We start from the raw sequence: 18436 nt of genomic DNA, 5'->3' as shown, positions 1-18436 counted from the left end.
TAGCTGCGTTTCATTTGACTCTCGGCCTTCTGAGGCACATACGATCAAATTCCTGATGTGGACTCGGCGAGTTCAAATTTGCATGTGCTCTCTGGTTAGCGTTAGCGTGTGCATTTGTGTTTGCGTGTAGGTGTATTTCTGTAGAACTGCTGTACCAGCCTGCAGCCCACTCAAGCCAGATTGCATTGCTGATTACATTAGCTGCTGTAGATGCCCCGCAGACAGCCTGCCAAACAGAGTTCTGTTACAGCCAGTCAAAAAGTTTACAGAGAAGGTGTAGCAGATAGCTGGGAACAATAAAGTCCACATCATTTTCACATGCATCATTCCACACAGAAATATGAGTGTTTACAGACTGGTGTGTAGGTAGTAGGTAAATCTTCTGAAAGCTTCATAAAACAAATTCCCTACATTGTTGTTAAACGCAGAAAAAGGTTGTAGAGATTTTGGAAAGTACATTTTATAGATAGAAGTTGAGTACATAACAAACTTACATACAAACTTTGAAATCCATAGTCACCTGATGTCTGACAGAAATTGTAAAGATTTATTAGATATATGTGAGGTACGAGCTGCTTGAAAGTGCAAAAATACCTTTTTTGTTACACTTTTTTCTCTCTTTTTCTTTTTCCTGTAATTGCGAGGAGGTCAGAATCGTTCTATTGTTCTTAATATACACAACATATTTCCCTAGATCCCTTGATTCAAATGAGGGTATTTGGTTAGAGGCCTTTTTTTAAAATAGATGCAGCTGTGTGTGTTCACAGTTTTTGCTTTTTCATATACATTTGCCCCACAAATCAGCAGCTTGGTTAAAAATGCTCTCACCTGTAAAACATGACTAGAGTTGGAATGGGCGGAATTAGTAGCGTGCGATGGTGCCTTTAAGTGGAGAAGGAAAACTTGATTTCCTGTGAGTGGATAATGATTAGTGTTAGAGTTCTTACACAGTGTGCTGTGATTGAAGAGTTTCTCCAATTTCCTTGAAATTCCCCAACTGGCCGGAGCCAAAATGTTCAACAGGAAGTGGCATAGATGCCAAGGGAAGCAGCTGCGCTTTAAGCAGATGAATAAAGTCACACATAAACCTCAGTAATAATAACAATATGAATAATAAGAAGAATAAAATGAGTCATTTCATACCAGCGAGAGGTGTTTGTGCAGTTTGCAGAAACATGCATGAGCTGTTCGAGTGTGTTTTGTCAGTTGGAGCAAAATAGAGAAAGGGATATGGTAAGGAAGACAAAACGAGATCTGTTTCTCTGGTGAAGGACAGAGATAACCCACTGACCTTGTTTTCTGCCTCTTATTCCTGCACATAGCTCCCCTCTGTTAGTTGGCTCTGAGACAACAACAACCCTCCTATTTTTTTTTTCTTTCAGCAACCTTATTGTTCATTGATTCTCTGCAAATTTTTCCAGAGTTGGAGTCTTTTGGTAGAGAGCCCTTTGCCGTCCGTTCATTTTTCTGCTTGTTTACTGTGCACGAATGTAACAAATGAATGGGGTCAAACTCGGTTCAGGCTTAGCAAATTGACTCAGAAGTATCACTTGGGGACGCTTAACCTTATTTCATCCTTCAACAATATGTACTTTTACCCGCTGCGATCATAATAACTCAGTCAGTGACTAAAAATTGGCTTCCCTCTTATCATTACATCTATCAATCTAAGCAGTATATAAAATACTGAAACTCACAGGGTTTCCCTTCATACTTTTGCCAGACTTTAAGATACTCCTACTAGTTGGCGTTTTGTTTGAGGATTGCTCCTAATCTTCTCCTGTTAGTTTGCTACTGATACACATAATACATATATAAGTATACATAATGCAGCCCATACATTGTTCAAAACACTGCTCACACTGCAGTAAATAGCTGACACTGAGAGGAGACTCCAGACAGACTGTAGGAGGATGTTCTGCAGAGGCCGACTGTCTCATAACCTGATAGTTATGAATCACATATGAGTAACCTGATTACTGATTACATCCCTGGAAACATTAAATTAATAATACAAATTGCATTCAAACAGGTGTGTCCTTAGTTTTGGTCTTGTAGGGGTCAGTTAGTCAGTAGATGTAAGGAAAGAATGGCAGTAATGTGTCTGTGAAGGTTCTCAGTCATCCAGGTCATCGTAGTCAAAGGAGCTTGCAAAGAAAAGCGTCTGGACTTCTTTAAGTTACTTGAAGACGTTTCACCTCTCATCCGAGAAGCTTCTTCAGTTCTAAGGTCAAATGGTGGGGAGAGGAGGTTTGAAAGAGGAGTGAAAGAAGCCATCTATGTTCACTGTGAGCGACCATCTTTGAACAGAGGCGGTGGTTTACGACACCAACTCTCTGCCATCTATAATCCAGTTTTGAGATCCCTTCCCAGACGCCTTAATGCCCACTCACATCCTGGGCCATCTGACCTCAGGAATTCGCATGATAAGGTGGGGCCAGGTTTCACAATGAGCTCACCTGAAACTCTGGCTGATTGGGACCCACACCCAGTTCCACACCTTGGCTCAGGCGATTAGAGGATCATCAGGGGGTCCTTTTGTCCCTCTGTGGGGGGATACTCCCACTAGGTTTATATCTGGGACTCCCCACCATTTGACCTTAGAACTGAAGAAGCTTCTCGGATGAGAGGTGAAATGTCTTCAAGTAACTTAAAGAAGTCCAGACGCTTTTCTTTGCAAGCTCCTTTGAATGCCAGTAATGAGCAACAGTACATTAGACATTCTTAGTCTTTCAAATATAAAAGCAGATATTTACTCTACAGAGACAGCACAAGCTTAACTCTGGGTAATTATTACATTTCAGTTTGGTTCCCATGTTGACTTACCCAATTCTTCAAACTAGCATCATTCACCACCCCTCTCACCTTACTTTTATCTTTGCTTTAACTTTCCCATTAGACTTTTTTGCCTCCTTTCTTCGAATGTGCCTCTGCTAGTTGTTACATTATACCTGCTGTAGGAGTTTACATGTAGGTGCATTGTAGGTGTGTGTAGGTCAGATTGGCAGCGGAGGCTATAGATGTGGGTGGATCAGTGAAGCCAGATTTGACTGTTGAACCTTGGAGGTGTAGTTACACTTTACAGTAATCGAGAAAGAAAATTCACCCTCGATGTTGTTAACGTCTTCTAGCTGATGGAGCTGCAGTTGCTTTTGCACTTTTCTTTTCCTGTTGCTGCTTTTGTGGTTTTCTCAATCCTGATAATGCTTGCCAAAAATAGACAGCGTAAGGTTCAAATGTGATCCTGACAGTACTGCTAAAATGCATTGGCCCTTCAACCATAAAGGAAAATACAAATTATTTAAGCATGTATGTGGTTTCTGGGTTCATGGTAAAGTTGCCAAGGAGACATGAAGTGACCCAGTGTATTTGTGATAGCTTATAGTGATAGTCACTATGCAGTTTTGTGCACACTGATGGTTTCTAAAAGTTTTCCTGTCACATTTTGGATATTCGTTTGCCAATATAGTCTGCACAGTGTTCCATCAGTTTTGTAGTACATCCCTTTTCTTACCTTTTCTTCCCAGTGATCAAACTCAATTAATTAGTAAAATGTCAAAATAAAAGTCCTTTCTGGTTAAAGTGTTCATCCTCACTTGTTCATTTGAAATTATTAAACACAAGTCTTTACTCTCTGAATCCAAAGAGGCCTTGCTGGAAGGCACAGTTAGAGTCGGCTCAAAGCTCTGTCTGAGTTCTGGCGGAGGTTACGCCAGAACTGCCCAACGACAAGCTGCATCCACTCTGCAGCATTTTCTCCGAGTAATTTCCATTTCTTTGTAGTGTCTGAGTCATTCTGCAGAAAACCCAACGAGTTCTTGCCAAAAGAAAATTTACTTTAAAATCCCGCTATTAAACTTTCCCAGTGAATCAGAGCTAAGACGGAGCAGCTGACAGCACTTGTGATGCTAGCGTTGCCAGCGTTTTTCCACTGCAGGGTGTTGGCCACTGGGCCAGCAGTGTCTCCTGCCTGAAGATTGTGCAGTGAGCTCTTTGGCTGTACAGCTATGTCCTTGTAATGAAGATATGCACAATCTGAACAGTACGATGAATATATTATCATTTGAAACGAACTTCACAGCTCTTTTAGCGCCCATTATGTTTTCAAGTTTTAATAAATGCATTGCATTCGCTGAGATAATATCCTCACTCATCAAAGTAGTAACAAGCACAGGCATTCAAATTTATGTGCAAGATTACATTAAATTTTTTTCAGGCCACTTTGTAAATACCAGGCTTTCAAGGTACAGAGTTAGACACACTTAAGGCACATTTGCTCAGGGAGGGTTTGCACACAGTGTTTACACAAGGAGGTGAAGAACAAACATGGCTGGCCTAATTTTTAAAGTCGGGTCATCCTGCTTCAGCCAAAGACGAGGCTCTGTGCGTCTCTGTAGATGGCTTCGCAAAGTAAATAAAGACTTGAAAGACTGTGGCTTACCACAGCATAATATTGGGTTGTTGTCATATCCATGCACACTCTCTTATAATACGCTCTTTATTTGTCAATCATAGCTTTGTAGATCGTGGAGATAGTGCTGTTCCAGCGGTTCTGGGGGATTAAAAAAAACACAGCAACCGAACAGATCAAAAATCAAATTTGGGCCAACACCGTTGTGCCAGATTAAAGCTAAGCTAAACTAGACTAAGCTGTCATCACAAACAATGCGTTATTTATTTCAATACTGTAATCAGAGCATTTACAGTAATCACTCAAAATCAGCAAGAAGAGGCAAGTAGAAGCAGCTGTTTACAGTTTGCAGCGGTCTCTCTTCACTTCCCTGCTGTTTCCTGTCTGTCTTTGAATCCTTGCGATAGGGATAGAAACTAATTAGAGTCAAAAGTTTTGTTTACAAGCATGGAAAGTCAGCAGGCTAAGAAACCAAACTTAGTGGCGACTTTTGTCTGTGTTTCTATTGATCTCACGTTTCCTTTTTCGCTAATATTACAGCATACACTAACAGTAATTGCATCCAGTGGATCCAGAGTAGGCAAAAGTCTTAATAGTGCCTTATATGGATATTTTAAAAAAATGGGCAGAACTGAAGCCATGGATAACGTAATGATGAATGTATATAACAAAAAAAAAAATAGTCCTTTTTTTTTATTGTTTGCATTGTAAGTTTAGTTGTTCTGGCTCCTTACCTAAAGCTTCGTTTTTCTGAAACAAACAGTTGCTGACAAACAGTCATGAATGAAAATTTGGTTAGAGTTCTGGAGGAGGTTTTCCTGATTGCAGGGAAACCGTTGCTTTAAATCATCTTGTGCAGCTTGCTTCTGTCCTATTAATGCATAAATGCACACACAGACTTTCTCCTTCCTTCAGTGTCTCTCCGGACCTCGGAAAACAGCTGAACTTTGTTGCTCCGGGATTTGTGCTGCTAGACTCCCAGGAGTCATGTCATTGGTATTCCCAGTGTGTTTGTCGGTGTCCTGCCTCAACTCCCTCCTCTCAGCATGTGCACACTCCCTCCACACCATTTGAACATATGGCTCTGCTTTTCATCACATCAGTTGTTGCTTGTTTGGTTTTTCTTATCTGTTTTTTGTGCTCTTGGTTTTGTTACGGTCTGTAGAACAGAAATGGACAGAACTGGTTTTTGAAAGGAAACATGCATATTTGCGCGCAGATGCAGTTTTCAGCTCACTTGGACTTACACAACAACAACAACAAAAACTATCACAGCTATTTGGCCCAAGTAGGTCGAGTCTGTTTCATAAGTAGTCGTCTAGCGTTTAGTGTGCAGCAAGTTTTCTAACAGTGCGACTGAGAAAATCAATAATGAAATCCAGCTGAGGCAGAGAAAACAGACTCATCGTATGAGAAAAGAGACAACTAGAAGATGCAAAATCATACTAAGATTATATAAAATGCAACATTTTACAGATGGAGGCCTATCCAGGGGTGTAAAAAAACAAAGGTGTTTATATATTTGATATTTGGTATTTCAAATGTAGTTCCCCTTTAACTAACAGCTTTCTACAACTCAGCAAAAAACTCACTCAGAAATTAAGACTACTCACATATCTGGTTTGTTTTGTGGCACACAGTTGTGTGTGTGTGTGTGAGCTCTGTGCCTGCAAAGCTCAATTAGACAGTCTAGAATGCCCCCTACTGGTCAGGACTGGAAGTACAGTTTTGCAATGGCTGTCGGGGACACTTCAGGTACTTGTTCGTATAAGTAGTGTGTAAACCTATAATGTTGTGGACAAAGCAGAGCTAAAATTCAGACACACAGTTTCTCACATATACAAATATTAAATATCCCCCCCCCCCCCCCCCCCCCACACACACACACACACTTTGTTAGTTAAATTTCTTGGTTGAAATTTGTGGTTAGCATAAAAAGAAATATGCCTGATCAGAAGAGTAGCTAACACAATGATTTATATTTCAACCAAATTACCAAACTATTCAAGCTCACAAGCATAAAGAAGTTTTATATTTTATATGCTTTACAGAATGTCTTTTGGTCCCAGGTCTTGGCATACATAAGGCCAGAATATGAAATATTCAAAACATGACCTTTACCGTCTAAGGATTGAAAAAAAGTCTGGTGTAGAAGTTCAGCTTGCAGCAGATATTAAATTCAACTTCACTTGAATATAAGAAGTGCAATCAGTGCATAACCATTCACTGGACTACAATTGTAGGTTCGCACAGCACTTAAATCGGTCTTATAGAGTTACACTAGCACTTTTCTTCTATTCTGTTTTTGTCATTGTAAAAATAGCCCATGTGAATTCAGGTCTGAGACTACAACCATTTTTATAGCAGTTAGAGCTGCTGCTCTTTTAGGGCTACAGTGCCCACCAGCTATTATGTCAGGAAGAAGAAGAGATGTATTCATTTTCATTGCATTTTCTTCTGTTCAAGAAATGAAAAGAAATTGAAATAGAGGTTTACCTACAGACTGCAATTCTACTGCATCTATATTAGATGCACTCAATAGCAAAGATGTTCTTTGAAGATACTTATTCAACGCATCTTGACTGGATTTCTGAGGAAGCCGAAGGTTGCCAGTTTAGGATCACTCAATATCTTCCCACACCTCAAGTTTCTCCTGGAAACGTCTGACGCTCTTGTGAAGTGTGCTCTATCTCCCTGCATGTTCTACAGCAGCTTGCTCATCACTCATCAAACTTCACACCCCATTATCATCACTCGGCGCCCAAATGCTCCACCACAGGTGCTGAGAATACAATACACCATCATTGAAGTGTTATATACTCTTTTCAAAGATCCTTTTGAGTCTGTTGTGATTGTGCACAATGTGGTTTATTCTGTAAAAGTCCACTGGAAAATTGTGCTGTGTTTTTACCCTCTTCTTGGAGCATCTCGACGTTTGCAACAGCTGCTATACTAACCCAACAGTGTCAATCCCTTATTGATTTTACTCATTTATCCCTCCTAATCCTGCCAATCTGTATAACATTCAGAGTTAAAACACCGGGTTTAGCAGTTCTGTTTTGCATTCTTAACACACTGGCTTAGCGCCTTCTTTTCCAGGTCAAAGATCATTTAGCTTTGTCAGCCCACGGTTGCAGTGTGACTGACAGGGCCACATGGGGAGACAACTCCAATCTCCAGGGTATGAGGTTTAACAAAGCAGGCAGGCATCCATCCCTATCTCTGCGGGGACGCTAGATACATTGTGTGTCGATAAACATACTCTGTGTACATCTGATTGTGTGCAGGGAGGTGTATATTTATGTGAGCATGTGAGTCTGTGTGTGCACTGTACTGCAGCCCAGATCTGGCAGTGCTCCAATGCTCAAAGCTAATGGAGTACTAATGTCTCTGGTGTGCCCTTGTTTACCGAACAGCTAAATACAGAAGGGAGAGAAGAGAACCTTCGCCCACTTAAGCATGACACAGTTTGCAAATTAGAATCACCGTTCTCATAACACTTCCTGCATTTGCTCCCATTATGGCTCGGATCCATAAATAATCCTCACAGGCTGCACCTCGCTGGTTGATCTGCAGGTGTTCACCTGTTGATTAAATGAGAGCAACTGTTCCTTATGCTCAGGGCAGTTTGTACTGTTGTTATCAAGCTACATATGAAAGGAAATATTAATGAATATTGGATGGATACTAGGTTGCACTTATGCTAAACTTATATAGGTTTTATTTATATATTTTACTTGGTCTTTAAAAAACGTGATACGCCAGTACTGTGCAGTGGTTAGCACTGTTAGCCTCACATGATAAAGGTCCTGGGTTCAAATCCATCAACCAGCTGGGACCTTCCTGTGCTTGCATGGGGTTAGGTTAATCGGTGATTCTAAACTGGCTGTAGGTGTGACTGGCTATCTGTGTCTTTGTGTTAACCCCACACTAGAGGGCTGTATTCCACCTAGTGCCCTGTGAAAGCTGGGATAGGCTCCTGTCCCCCTGCAACCCTGAATAAGTGGAATAAATGGTAAATGGCCTGTATTTGTATAGCGCTTTACTAGTCCCTAAGGACCCCAAAGCGCTTTACACATTCAGTCATCCACACATTCACACACTGACACATAAGACGGATGGATGGACAGATGTGTCAATCTTTTGTTTGTATCCTTCATTGTTTTCAGTGACTGAAGCCAGAAACCTCATTCCCATGGACCCCAATGGCCTGTCTGATCCATATGTGAAGCTCAAGATCGTACCAGATCCCAAAAATGAGACCAAGCAGAAGACCAAAACGATCCGCTCCAGCCTCAACCCCAAATGGAACGAGACGTTCACTTTGTGAGTACATTGGTCCATCTTCAGCCTCTGGCCCACTCTAGGCTGTAGTATGGCACAGATTATAAATTAACAGAGGATAAGGGGGAAAAAAAGCAAAATGTATTTAATGTTTAAAGCACTAGTATTAAAAACGACTCTGTAAGCAAATGTGTTATTTTTTATTAACCATAATTTGCTGTACAGCAAGCTGAGGAATACAGATAAAGACCGCAGACTATCAGTAGAAGTGTGGGACTGGGATCGGACCACGAGGAATGACTTCATGGGAGCCCTTTCCTTTGGCGTGTCAGAGCTCATGAAGGCTCCAGTCTGTGGATGGTAATGCTGACTTGTTGAATGCCCAGTTACTGTTGATCTGTATTTATAGTTTAGAATGACAGAGTATTGATTGATGTAACAAAAGATATTGACATATTAATAACTTTTATATTACTGTTTGTATTTACACATCTTAAGTAGTAAATATCAGTAGTTTAAGCTCTCATCAGTTGGTACCAAGTAAATGCCTTATATCACAGCTTTCATCCAGGTTTTAACAAACACAACATCCTCTGATGTAAACAGAATGCTTGGATAAGCTTGACATTTCTTTATTACCTTTAATTGATAATTGTTAAGACTGTTGGCTTATTGCCAGCTATATCCACGCCAAGTAGATCAAGTCACTGAAAGAGTAGAAAGGTAACAGAAGGAGGGGAAGGCAGATAAAAGAAATTGCCAGTTTTTTTAATCTCACAACATTTCTGTCCGTGTTTCTCTTTACGACCATCTTCTTTGTCTTTGTTTCTTCCCCTCACTTCCTGTCATGTCATGTCTCTCCTCTCAGGTATAAGTTATTGTGCCAGGAAGAGGGGGAGTACTACAATGTTCCCATCTCAGAGGAGGATGATGGTAATGAGGAACTGAGGCAGAAATTTGAGGTGAGGATTGTATTAACATAATCAAAGCTGCGCGATCTTTTCTTTTGCAGTATCTTCAAACTGCATGGCACAAAGACAGAAGCATTTATTACACGCTTCAGACTGAGGTGGATCGATCTGATCCTGCCACCCTGTCCAGCAGAATTATCGAACTGTCACATGCTCTCCTGGACTGCAGATAACCGTGTGACAGCTGCAGCTTTCACAGAGCTCCTTGGCGTGCCCTCTTTGAATTCTGAGGCTTCACTTCTACTTTACATTTTTTGCGTGTTTGTGGATAATTGTTGTTATTACATTCCAGCCAGAACCAAACAGAAAGGGGGGTCAGCTTTAGTAATATAGAGTGAATAAATAAGCAGGGGACTGCTGCTTACAAACAGGTGTTTATATTGCACATTCATCAGGGAGACTTGTGACTGTTCTCCGTAACACGTTAAAAGGATGAGGAGAATAATCAGCTCCTCCTACTTTGCAGTAATGTTTAAGCACACATTGTGTTTAAAAAAAAAGATGTTATTTGATACAATTTCATGTTCTTTTTGTTCGAACCTGTGTGTGTCTGGCCTTCTTGGAGTGAATTATTTCACCTGGTATTCTGTGTCACAGTGTGCAATGAAAGCCCAGGTCTCTAGAAGATGTGTTTAAGGTTACTTTCAACGACCTTTCTGCGACACATGGTTGAGAATAAAGGGGGTGGATAGAATGAGAAAGAATAGAAAGTTGGGCTGGGAAAGGTCACGTCTGGGACTGACAGCCAATTTTTAGCTGACCGAAAAAAGCAAACAAACCTCATGCTCGTTAATCTGTATTCAATATGAAGCTCGATCATTGTCTGGAGTTTTATATATGTGTGCATATTTTTAAGTATATGGAAACACTTAGAAACACGTTTTCCATATTAAAGTAAGCTTTGCCATAAAAATCATTTCCTGTTCAGCTTTCATTACATTAAAGGAGAAGCTGCCCTGTGTAATGACACAGTAACAGAAATAGATTCTGAAATACATCCAGGCAATGAGAAAAAAGTGATGATGATAAAAAAAGAGAGAAAAGAGGTGAAGAAAACACATTTGGCCTGAAGTCAGAGAGGGTGACAGTGCAGTTGTGTTGCGTTTGTCTCAATAACAGGAACAAAGACCAGCAGCGAGCATGTTCCTCACAGTGCGTGACACAAAAATGTGGTGATTTTTCTCTCACACACAGAAACTACAGTAGTGTACTGTGCAAATGTGCAGTGCATAAACAGAACAGGTATTTTCAACTTTGTTCTAGTTTTTCACATCGTTTAAATTGCCTTTAAGAGAAGCCCAGTGCAGTCATCATATCTCTCTCATGGAGCTCCGAAGTAATTGTCTGGCATCTGTAGATGTAATGTTTCATCCACTTGACTTTAATGAATGTTTTTTTAGAGTTTTTTTTATGGCCTGAGAACTCCTCTCCCTTCTCTCCCCTCTTCATAAACCCCTCTGTGGTTCTCTCCCTTTTTTCCCTTAGCTTCCTGCTCCCTCCTGTGTGCTTGGTGAGACTTACACTGTACAAATGCTTCTTCACCCTATGTCACAGTGTCATATTTAATGCAAGAGTTTCTCTCTTCCTTTCTCCACGTCTTGCCCCTGCTCTCAGGACTGCCAAATTAATTTTAATCTAAAGGTAGCCCTCTCCGCTCCTCGACCCTTCTCTCCTCTCCTTCTCCTCTTTTGTCTCGTCTTGCTGTGGTGACATGTTCCTCCACTTCTCCTCGTCTCTGATCATTTGTATGTGGTGCCGCGCTACTACAAATTGATCCAGTTTACTAACAATTTGTACATTTTGGCTTGGGTAAAAAAAAAAACATTCAAATCAAAAAATGATAATTTAATAAATGAATGAAATACTCCCCATTTTTGTGAAAGTACAGCTCTTCCTCATTTTCACGGCTCGCATTTTCTCAGAGTTTGACAAAGGATTGTTAGTAAATCCTGATTTACTGCTTACAGTTCATAGCTATACATTTGTCTGCATGTGCGTCTTTGTGTTGTGCACCCGTCTTGTCTGTGTACGCTTCATGTTGTGTGCTTATGTCGATGTCTACTGAAGTATAACCCGTAGTTAGTTACTTTTCTCATCTCACAGCTGAACATTTGTCTGTAAGTGTCTGCTTCTTGAACCTGCAAACATCTCAGTGTAAACCTAGATAAACTTCAGTCTAAGGCATAACTACATGGATGGAAATATTGCATATTTGATATACTGTATGAATAGAGAAATAAACCAGATGCAAACACTAGATGTCAGCATTGAACTGAGTACATGGCGGGTAATTGTTCCTGCTCTTGTATGTGTGTCTGTGTGTGTGTATAAGCACTTATCCCTCTCACCTTAATGTTTTTTAGTCTCCATGGTTAAATCAAAAGCTGTTTTTAAAACATAATTCATGAAGTCACCTCTGGGGTGACTGCTTTATCAGAAATATAATAGAGATCAGGTAATTTTTTGGACTTTTCTCGCTGATTCTTTCTGTGAAGCTGCAATTTTGAACTTGTACATGTCTGTAAACTCTAACTGGAGCCCCGTGGACTAAGTTTGCTTATCGAAAGGCTCGACCACATGATTTAGTGTCATATTATGAATGCTGTATCTTCATTCATATTCTCTGTGTTTGTCTGCGTGTACGAGCCTCACTATTGGCCCTCAACTACCTGTCCATACAAGTCAGCTGTTGTGGTGTGCGCCTGTACACAAGTGTACTAAGTGAGTTAGACCTTTTGGCTCCCTTTTTCCTGTGGTTTCAGGACCAAGCAGTTGTGGAAGACTCTGATCAGGTGCGTCTAAAAGGAAGGAAGTAAGGCTGCTGCTTGCTTGGCCCGGCCAGGCTTGTTTCTGTGGCTAAAGCTTACAGGTGTGCTGTGATCTGGTGCGGTCTGCTCAGCTTTTTTACTGCTCTCCTAGTTTAAGAGCAGGCAACGGTAGCTTTCATTAACCAAACTGCAGCTGCTCAGCGCTGCTAGAAAGTATTTTAATATTCAGTGAATTTTATTTGAATGTTATAGAGATAAATGGGTGAATTTATCATATAGGTATCTATGGTGTGGGATAACACTAGGTTCTTCCTGTTTTCCTGTTTTTTAAGAGGAACGATATTGTAATGGCCTGGAAACCTTTCAGCCCCACACAAGTTGGTCTTCCTGTTTCATGTATATAGTATATTCTTATGCTTCACTGGGAAATATAAAAGAAGATTTATCTCCTGTAGCAGAAGAAAACAAACTTCTTTGTGCAGCATGAAGATTTAGGTAATCACTAGGATGTTGGGGAGAGCATGATTTTTGCCTTGGCTAAGAGTGAATATGAAGCCGGTGTGAGGTGTGTTTTCTGCTTAGAGAAAGATATGAAGCGGGACGCTTCGTCAGATTGTTTTTAGTGTTCAGACTGCCACAGTAGTGTATTTTTCAGCATAGTGCACTGTAGTGTCTTGAAGCATTTGCACTGCTGAAAGATTGAGCATGACTTGGCATGAAGAGGTGCAAAGACGAGAATGTTTTTGTATTTTTACAGGTCAAAATTAGAGATATATTTTACACTGGACATGCATGTGAATGTTGAAGCCACGTGGTGGCATCCTTTCCTTCGGTGCAACAGCAGCCACGTAGAAATCGAGCGTTTTAAGGTCTGATTTCAATGTAGAGATTTTAAATGCTGTTTTTTTAGGTTTTACTTTGATCACTGATCTTAATGATTTAATACTTAAAATAAAATTTCTATGCCTAGCTTTGTGGATGCTATGTCTGGTTAAAATATGTTACAGTACTGTGTGAAAAGCTCAAGTCAATCTTCATTTCTATATATTTTGCAAGAAAAATGGGAAATAGATGCAGGGATTTATTGAAACATGGATAATACATGAATATAAAAAGCAACACAGTCAGTTTTTGCTTCAACACAGCCTGAACACTCTTCTGCAAACTTTTGTTTATGTAATTTCTATAAGTCGTCTTCAGGAATAGTTCTCCAGACTTCTCGAAGGACATTCAAAGCCTTTCTTTGGATATTCTTTTGTTTTGCTATCTGTCAAGATGATCCCACACTGCTGCAGTAGTGCTGAGGTCTGGGCTCTGGGGAGACTAATCCATAACTAATAGTAGACCATTATTGTATGCATTTCTATCCAGGTTTGTCTTTTACTGCTTTGGCAGTGTGTTTAGGATCATTGCTTTATTAAAAAATGAAGCCGTTGCCAGATGGTGAGTCAAACTCTAACAGTACTTTCTGCATTCGTAATTCCATCAGTTTGAACAAGACCGTCCTCCAACCATCTTCCTATTTCCCAACCTTAAGAATGACTTCTCTTCCAAAGAATTTTAAAAACTTTGAAAGACCCTCAGAAAGCCTGAAGAACTATTGCCCAAGACCACTTTAAAAAATCACAAGAAAATTAAGGCTCCTCTGAAGCAAAAGGAAAAAGAACATGAGGGATACCTTGAGACTTTTGCACACTACTGTAAATGAAATGATAGAAAATGATCATAGTTGATAACAGCAGTGTCATGCATTAGCTTTGCTATTGAATTCAATCAATGATGTTTATGATTAACTGATTCTCACAGCAAAAGCAGATGTGACAAACAATGCTTGCATGATTTTTTTGGTCTTTTTTTTTTTTTCAAATCCAACATTTCAGCTTTCTCGCTTTATGCTGACAACAACCACCAGCACTGTGTTTTAATTTTTTTTAATGATAGCAATTTGTTAATATAGCTAGAGTAATTTATTGGACAGTAATTGGACAAGAAGACAACTGCAAATCTCAATCGGGTTTATCAAATCATTTTGTATTATATGAGGTCCAAAAAGGCACATCACTCTTGTTTGATCTCATTAATCTTGAATTGTGCCTGTCAATCAGTGTATTCTGGCAGATAGTGAGCTAATGGCAAGTATAAGTTATACAGCAGGTAAACAGAAAAATCAATTAAGGATATTTTGTGTAATTTTAGTAAATGAATTGACACATATTGAATATTCATCTGTATGAAAATGGTTTTAGTGGTTGTAGACATAAATTTAAAAAATTTATGCAAAAACGTGGGAATGTGTTGTCTTCTCTGTGAGAAAAATCCACGATAAAGAAGCTTGGATACGTTCTGCCATTTTTTTATTTGCTTAAAAATAAGTTTTATGCATTTTATCAAGGTTAACATTTTAGGTATCCACGATCATTGTCTTTTCTGAATTGCACATTGCAGCCGCTTTAGGTTATATGCTTTTCTTTTAACCATTTAACCCTCAGACACTTTATTTTTTTCTACTCCGAGTGTAGAAAGCCAAACTTGGCCCTGCTAAGAAGGTGATCACTGAGACTGATGACAGCCACTCCAGCCAGCTCCCATCAAACAGCCTGAACCAGGTCAAACTCATCGACTTCAATTTCCTAGCTGTGTTGGGGAAGGGAAGCTTTGGCAAGGTGCGCGATATCCAAAGTTGGAAGAACAAAGTGCATTGTATTCTACATGGAAATGATTTTTATCTGGCCACCTTCTGTCTCTGCAAAGGTGATGCTAGCAGAGATGAAGACCACTGAGGAGCTGTATGCTATAAAGATTCTGAAGAAGGATGTGGTAATCCAGGATGATGATGTTGAATGTACCATGGTGGAGAAGAGAGTCCTGGCCCAGCAGGACAAACCGCCCTTCCTCACATACCTCCACTCGTGCTTCCAGACAGTGGTAGGTAAAAGGCTTCTGGATGTACCAGGATAACTCACTCGAGGTCAAGTCAGGTCAAATTAATTCAGCAAGCGGCTTTTAGCTAAACAGCTTAGTCATAAAGTGCTGGAGAAGGCAGCAAAGGACGTTTATGACAAGTCCAATTAAAAAAACAGTGAAAGGGGAACAAAGTAACCCCAATTAAAGGGTGAGCTCTCTCTCTCTGTTTAAATAAGCAAAAGGCTTTGTTACAAAGGGTACCAAAGTTATCTTTGATACCCTTAATATCTCTTTTTTGTACTCAGTAAATGTAATGATCTAAAGAAATTGTAAAATGTTTTCAGTAAGTAGTGTTGTGAACTTGCATAAACTCTGCAAATCTATTATAGTCCATATGCAAAAGAAGTCGATGGCTTCCTTAATCTGAATGTCTCTTTGTTAAATCTGTAAATTGCAAATGAACGTCTATCAGCATCTAGACTTCTGAGAGAGGCCAGGCTAAACTATAGCAGCTGATTAGAGCTGAACTGGCAGGCAAGGCAGAGGAAATAGGAAGAGACACAGCTTGGCATCACTCATAGCATATTCATGATTACACACACTCGCACACCCATTCTCGTACAGAGAATAACAAAAACACACTTACTCCTACACTTTTGTGACCTTTGTCTAGTTTCACATTTGCTATGCAGACCTTTTCCTGCGATGTCCGTACTCCAACATTTTCTTTATGTGAATGTTTTCAATTTGTGAAATAGTCCAAATGTTTTAAATATGTCCATTTTATTGAAACTGATCAGTGTTTGAGTTGTTTTTTAAACAGAAAATCTTTACACTTAGATAATGTTTCATTTGATTTGACTGTTTCCCTAAAATACATTCAGGTTAATAAAAATAAAAAATAGTGACACCAATCGTGAAATGGCCTGATTGAGTTTTCTGTGATCCTCAAGATATTTCTGTTAAAGAAAATCATACCTGCATCACAAAAAAGGACTACTTCTTATTCTAATTGTTATTGCTATTACGTTATTTATTTTACACATTAAATAACCAGAGATAAAATAAATGATAAAAACAGATTTACTTAATTTTTGCCCAGTTTCATCTGCACAGCAGCTGTCCTTTTAAAAGATAATTAGCTTAAATGCACGAGTTCCACACAGTGTTTTGCTTATGTTCTGCTAAGACAGCACGCTCTCAACATCGGATCCACTGAAGTGAAACCCTTTACTGAGTGAAAACAAGGAGGCTTTTTATATTAGAGGCGCAGAGAGGTCGAGAAGCTATAATGTGCATTTTGCTGAAGGCGCTGTCATTGCAGTACAGTGAGGGTCACAGCACACACAGTCCAGGGTAAAGCCCGCTTTGCCAAGAGTGGTGACATTTGGTGTCAGACCTGGTGGAAGGTTCAGCTGCGCTGTCACCATGGGTCTGTTGTTATTGTTTTGTTCGTAAGAGACCATCAAACACATGTGGACTGGGGTCAGGCCAAACTTGTCACGGGCAGTAAGGGACCAGCAGTAGAACACAAAGAGAATATTTCCTGACAGATGTCTGTGTTGAGTGTTTTCATTTTCCATGAAGCGCTTTGTTGTGGGCTATTTGGGTCACCTTGTCATGGAAAGAGTAGCAAGAAAGATGGAACAACTTAGACAGCGGGTGTAGGCAAGACGTCAAGACTGTATTTCTCTGATTTGAGGTTTTAGCACAAATAGAAATGTAAACATATTTTGAAATTCTACAGTTTTTTACATAGAACCTATTATTATTTTTTCTTGATTTTTCACACACTCATAACTCTTCTTTCACCTTTTTCCTCTCTGCATGACCACAGGACCGCCTGTACTTTGTCATGGAGTATGTGAATGGTGGAGACCTTATGTACCATATCCAGCAAGTGGGCAAGTTCAAGGAACCTCAGGCAGTGTAAGACATATCAGTTTATCTGTGTGTTTCTATGATTCGGCTGTAAAATGAATCTGTGGTTACAGTCAAAATTATATTTGAGAATTCACATTAAGCCTTTATGTTTTATCTCCTTTTGTATTATGATCACATTAGTGTCTAATAACAGTAAAGCATAAGCTGCAACAATAATACAGACATGCTGTATTGGAACTGTTTGTTCTGAGGTTGAAGGCTCGGTTTTAAGCAGTTGTAAATATGTAAATGTTGTCATTGCAGGTTCTATGCAGCAGAGATCGCTGTTGGTCTCTTCTTCCTGCACTGTAAAGGAATCATCTACAGGTGAGTATTAAAAGGTTTACACGGTATACATACCTAGGTTGCTTTTAAGCTAGTAACAGAAAAATCCTTTGTGATGTAGTAAATGTCTTTTATAACCCTATCATAAAAGACAACCACTAATGGAAGAGTCAGCATCTGAAGGTATGTTTTGAATTCCCGCCTGCTCCCTCAGGGATCTGAAGTTGGACAACGTGATGCTGGACTCTGAGGGACACATTAAGATTGCTGACTTTGGCATGTGTAAAGAGAACATGACAGAAGGAGTCAGCACGAGGACCTTCTGTGGCACTCCAGACTACATAGCTCCAGAAGTGAGTACAGCCGCAGATGTAAAGCGTGTACTTGTGTGCGCGTGTGCTTTATCTGTTGCATGAATTCATTTCTGTCACTGTCTGGTCTGAGCCTGTGTCACCCTTGTGCTCCAGATTAAGGTCACTGCCTCAGGACAAGATAGGCCCGCACACACACGCACACAAACGGATATACACGAGCTCTCTCTGATGACGTAAGTGTCCCAGTCAGACCGACACCCAGCGTGTCCACTGGCGAGTCCAAACTGAACCCGAAACATACAGGCAGGGGGTTTTCTTGTGAGCAAGCATTTCTTGGATTTCTTTTAATTGAAAGCCACATTTATTTAACGTGACAGTTTGACCTTACCATTTGTCATCACAGTTTTGGTCGTCATACCAGGATACCTCAATATTTCAATTCTCTTAGATTTGTGAGGCGCATTGGTTACATTTATATTTACAAATTCCACATTTAATGTCTTCTTCTAGGATAGACTAGGCAGGAGTAACAGCAGGATCGGGTGATATGTTAAATCTCCTACAGATAACTTCTGA

At 40.0% G+C, this 18436-nt stretch overlaps 1 protein-coding gene across 3 annotated transcripts in view; it reads left to right on the top strand.

The window, feature by feature from the left end:
• prkcaa (protein kinase C, alpha, a) overlaps nucleotides 1-18436 on the top strand; it is a 136888-nt gene that overhangs the window by 84657 nt on the left and 33795 nt on the right. The window contains exons 6-14 of one of the 3 annotated variants that reach the window (XM_085161649.1): nucleotides 8581-8737; nucleotides 8921-9055; nucleotides 9564-9657; nucleotides 12429-12458; nucleotides 14954-15097; nucleotides 15186-15359; nucleotides 17176-17267; nucleotides 17526-17588; nucleotides 17761-17899. In XM_085161649.1, the coding sequence (XP_085017775.1) occupies nucleotides 8581-8737; nucleotides 8921-9055; nucleotides 9564-9657; nucleotides 12429-12458; nucleotides 14954-15097; nucleotides 15186-15359; nucleotides 17176-17267; nucleotides 17526-17588; nucleotides 17761-17899 (1028 nt within the window). Of the gene's footprint in view, nucleotides 1-8580; nucleotides 8738-8920; nucleotides 9056-9563; nucleotides 9658-11280; nucleotides 11308-12428; nucleotides 12459-14953; nucleotides 15098-15185; nucleotides 15360-17175; nucleotides 17268-17525; nucleotides 17589-17760; nucleotides 17900-18436 lie in introns of all 3 variants that reach the window. The other 2 variants (XM_085161650.1, XM_085161651.1) reach the window with 2 other exon arrangements.

This window comes from Neolamprologus multifasciatus, chromosome 6 (assembly GCF_963576455.1).
Source record: "Neolamprologus multifasciatus chromosome 6, fNeoMul1.2, whole genome shotgun sequence".
Lineage (NCBI taxonomy): Eukaryota > Metazoa > Chordata > Actinopteri > Cichliformes > Cichlidae > Neolamprologus > Neolamprologus multifasciatus.
This window is presented reverse-complemented; position numbering and strand designations above follow the sequence as displayed.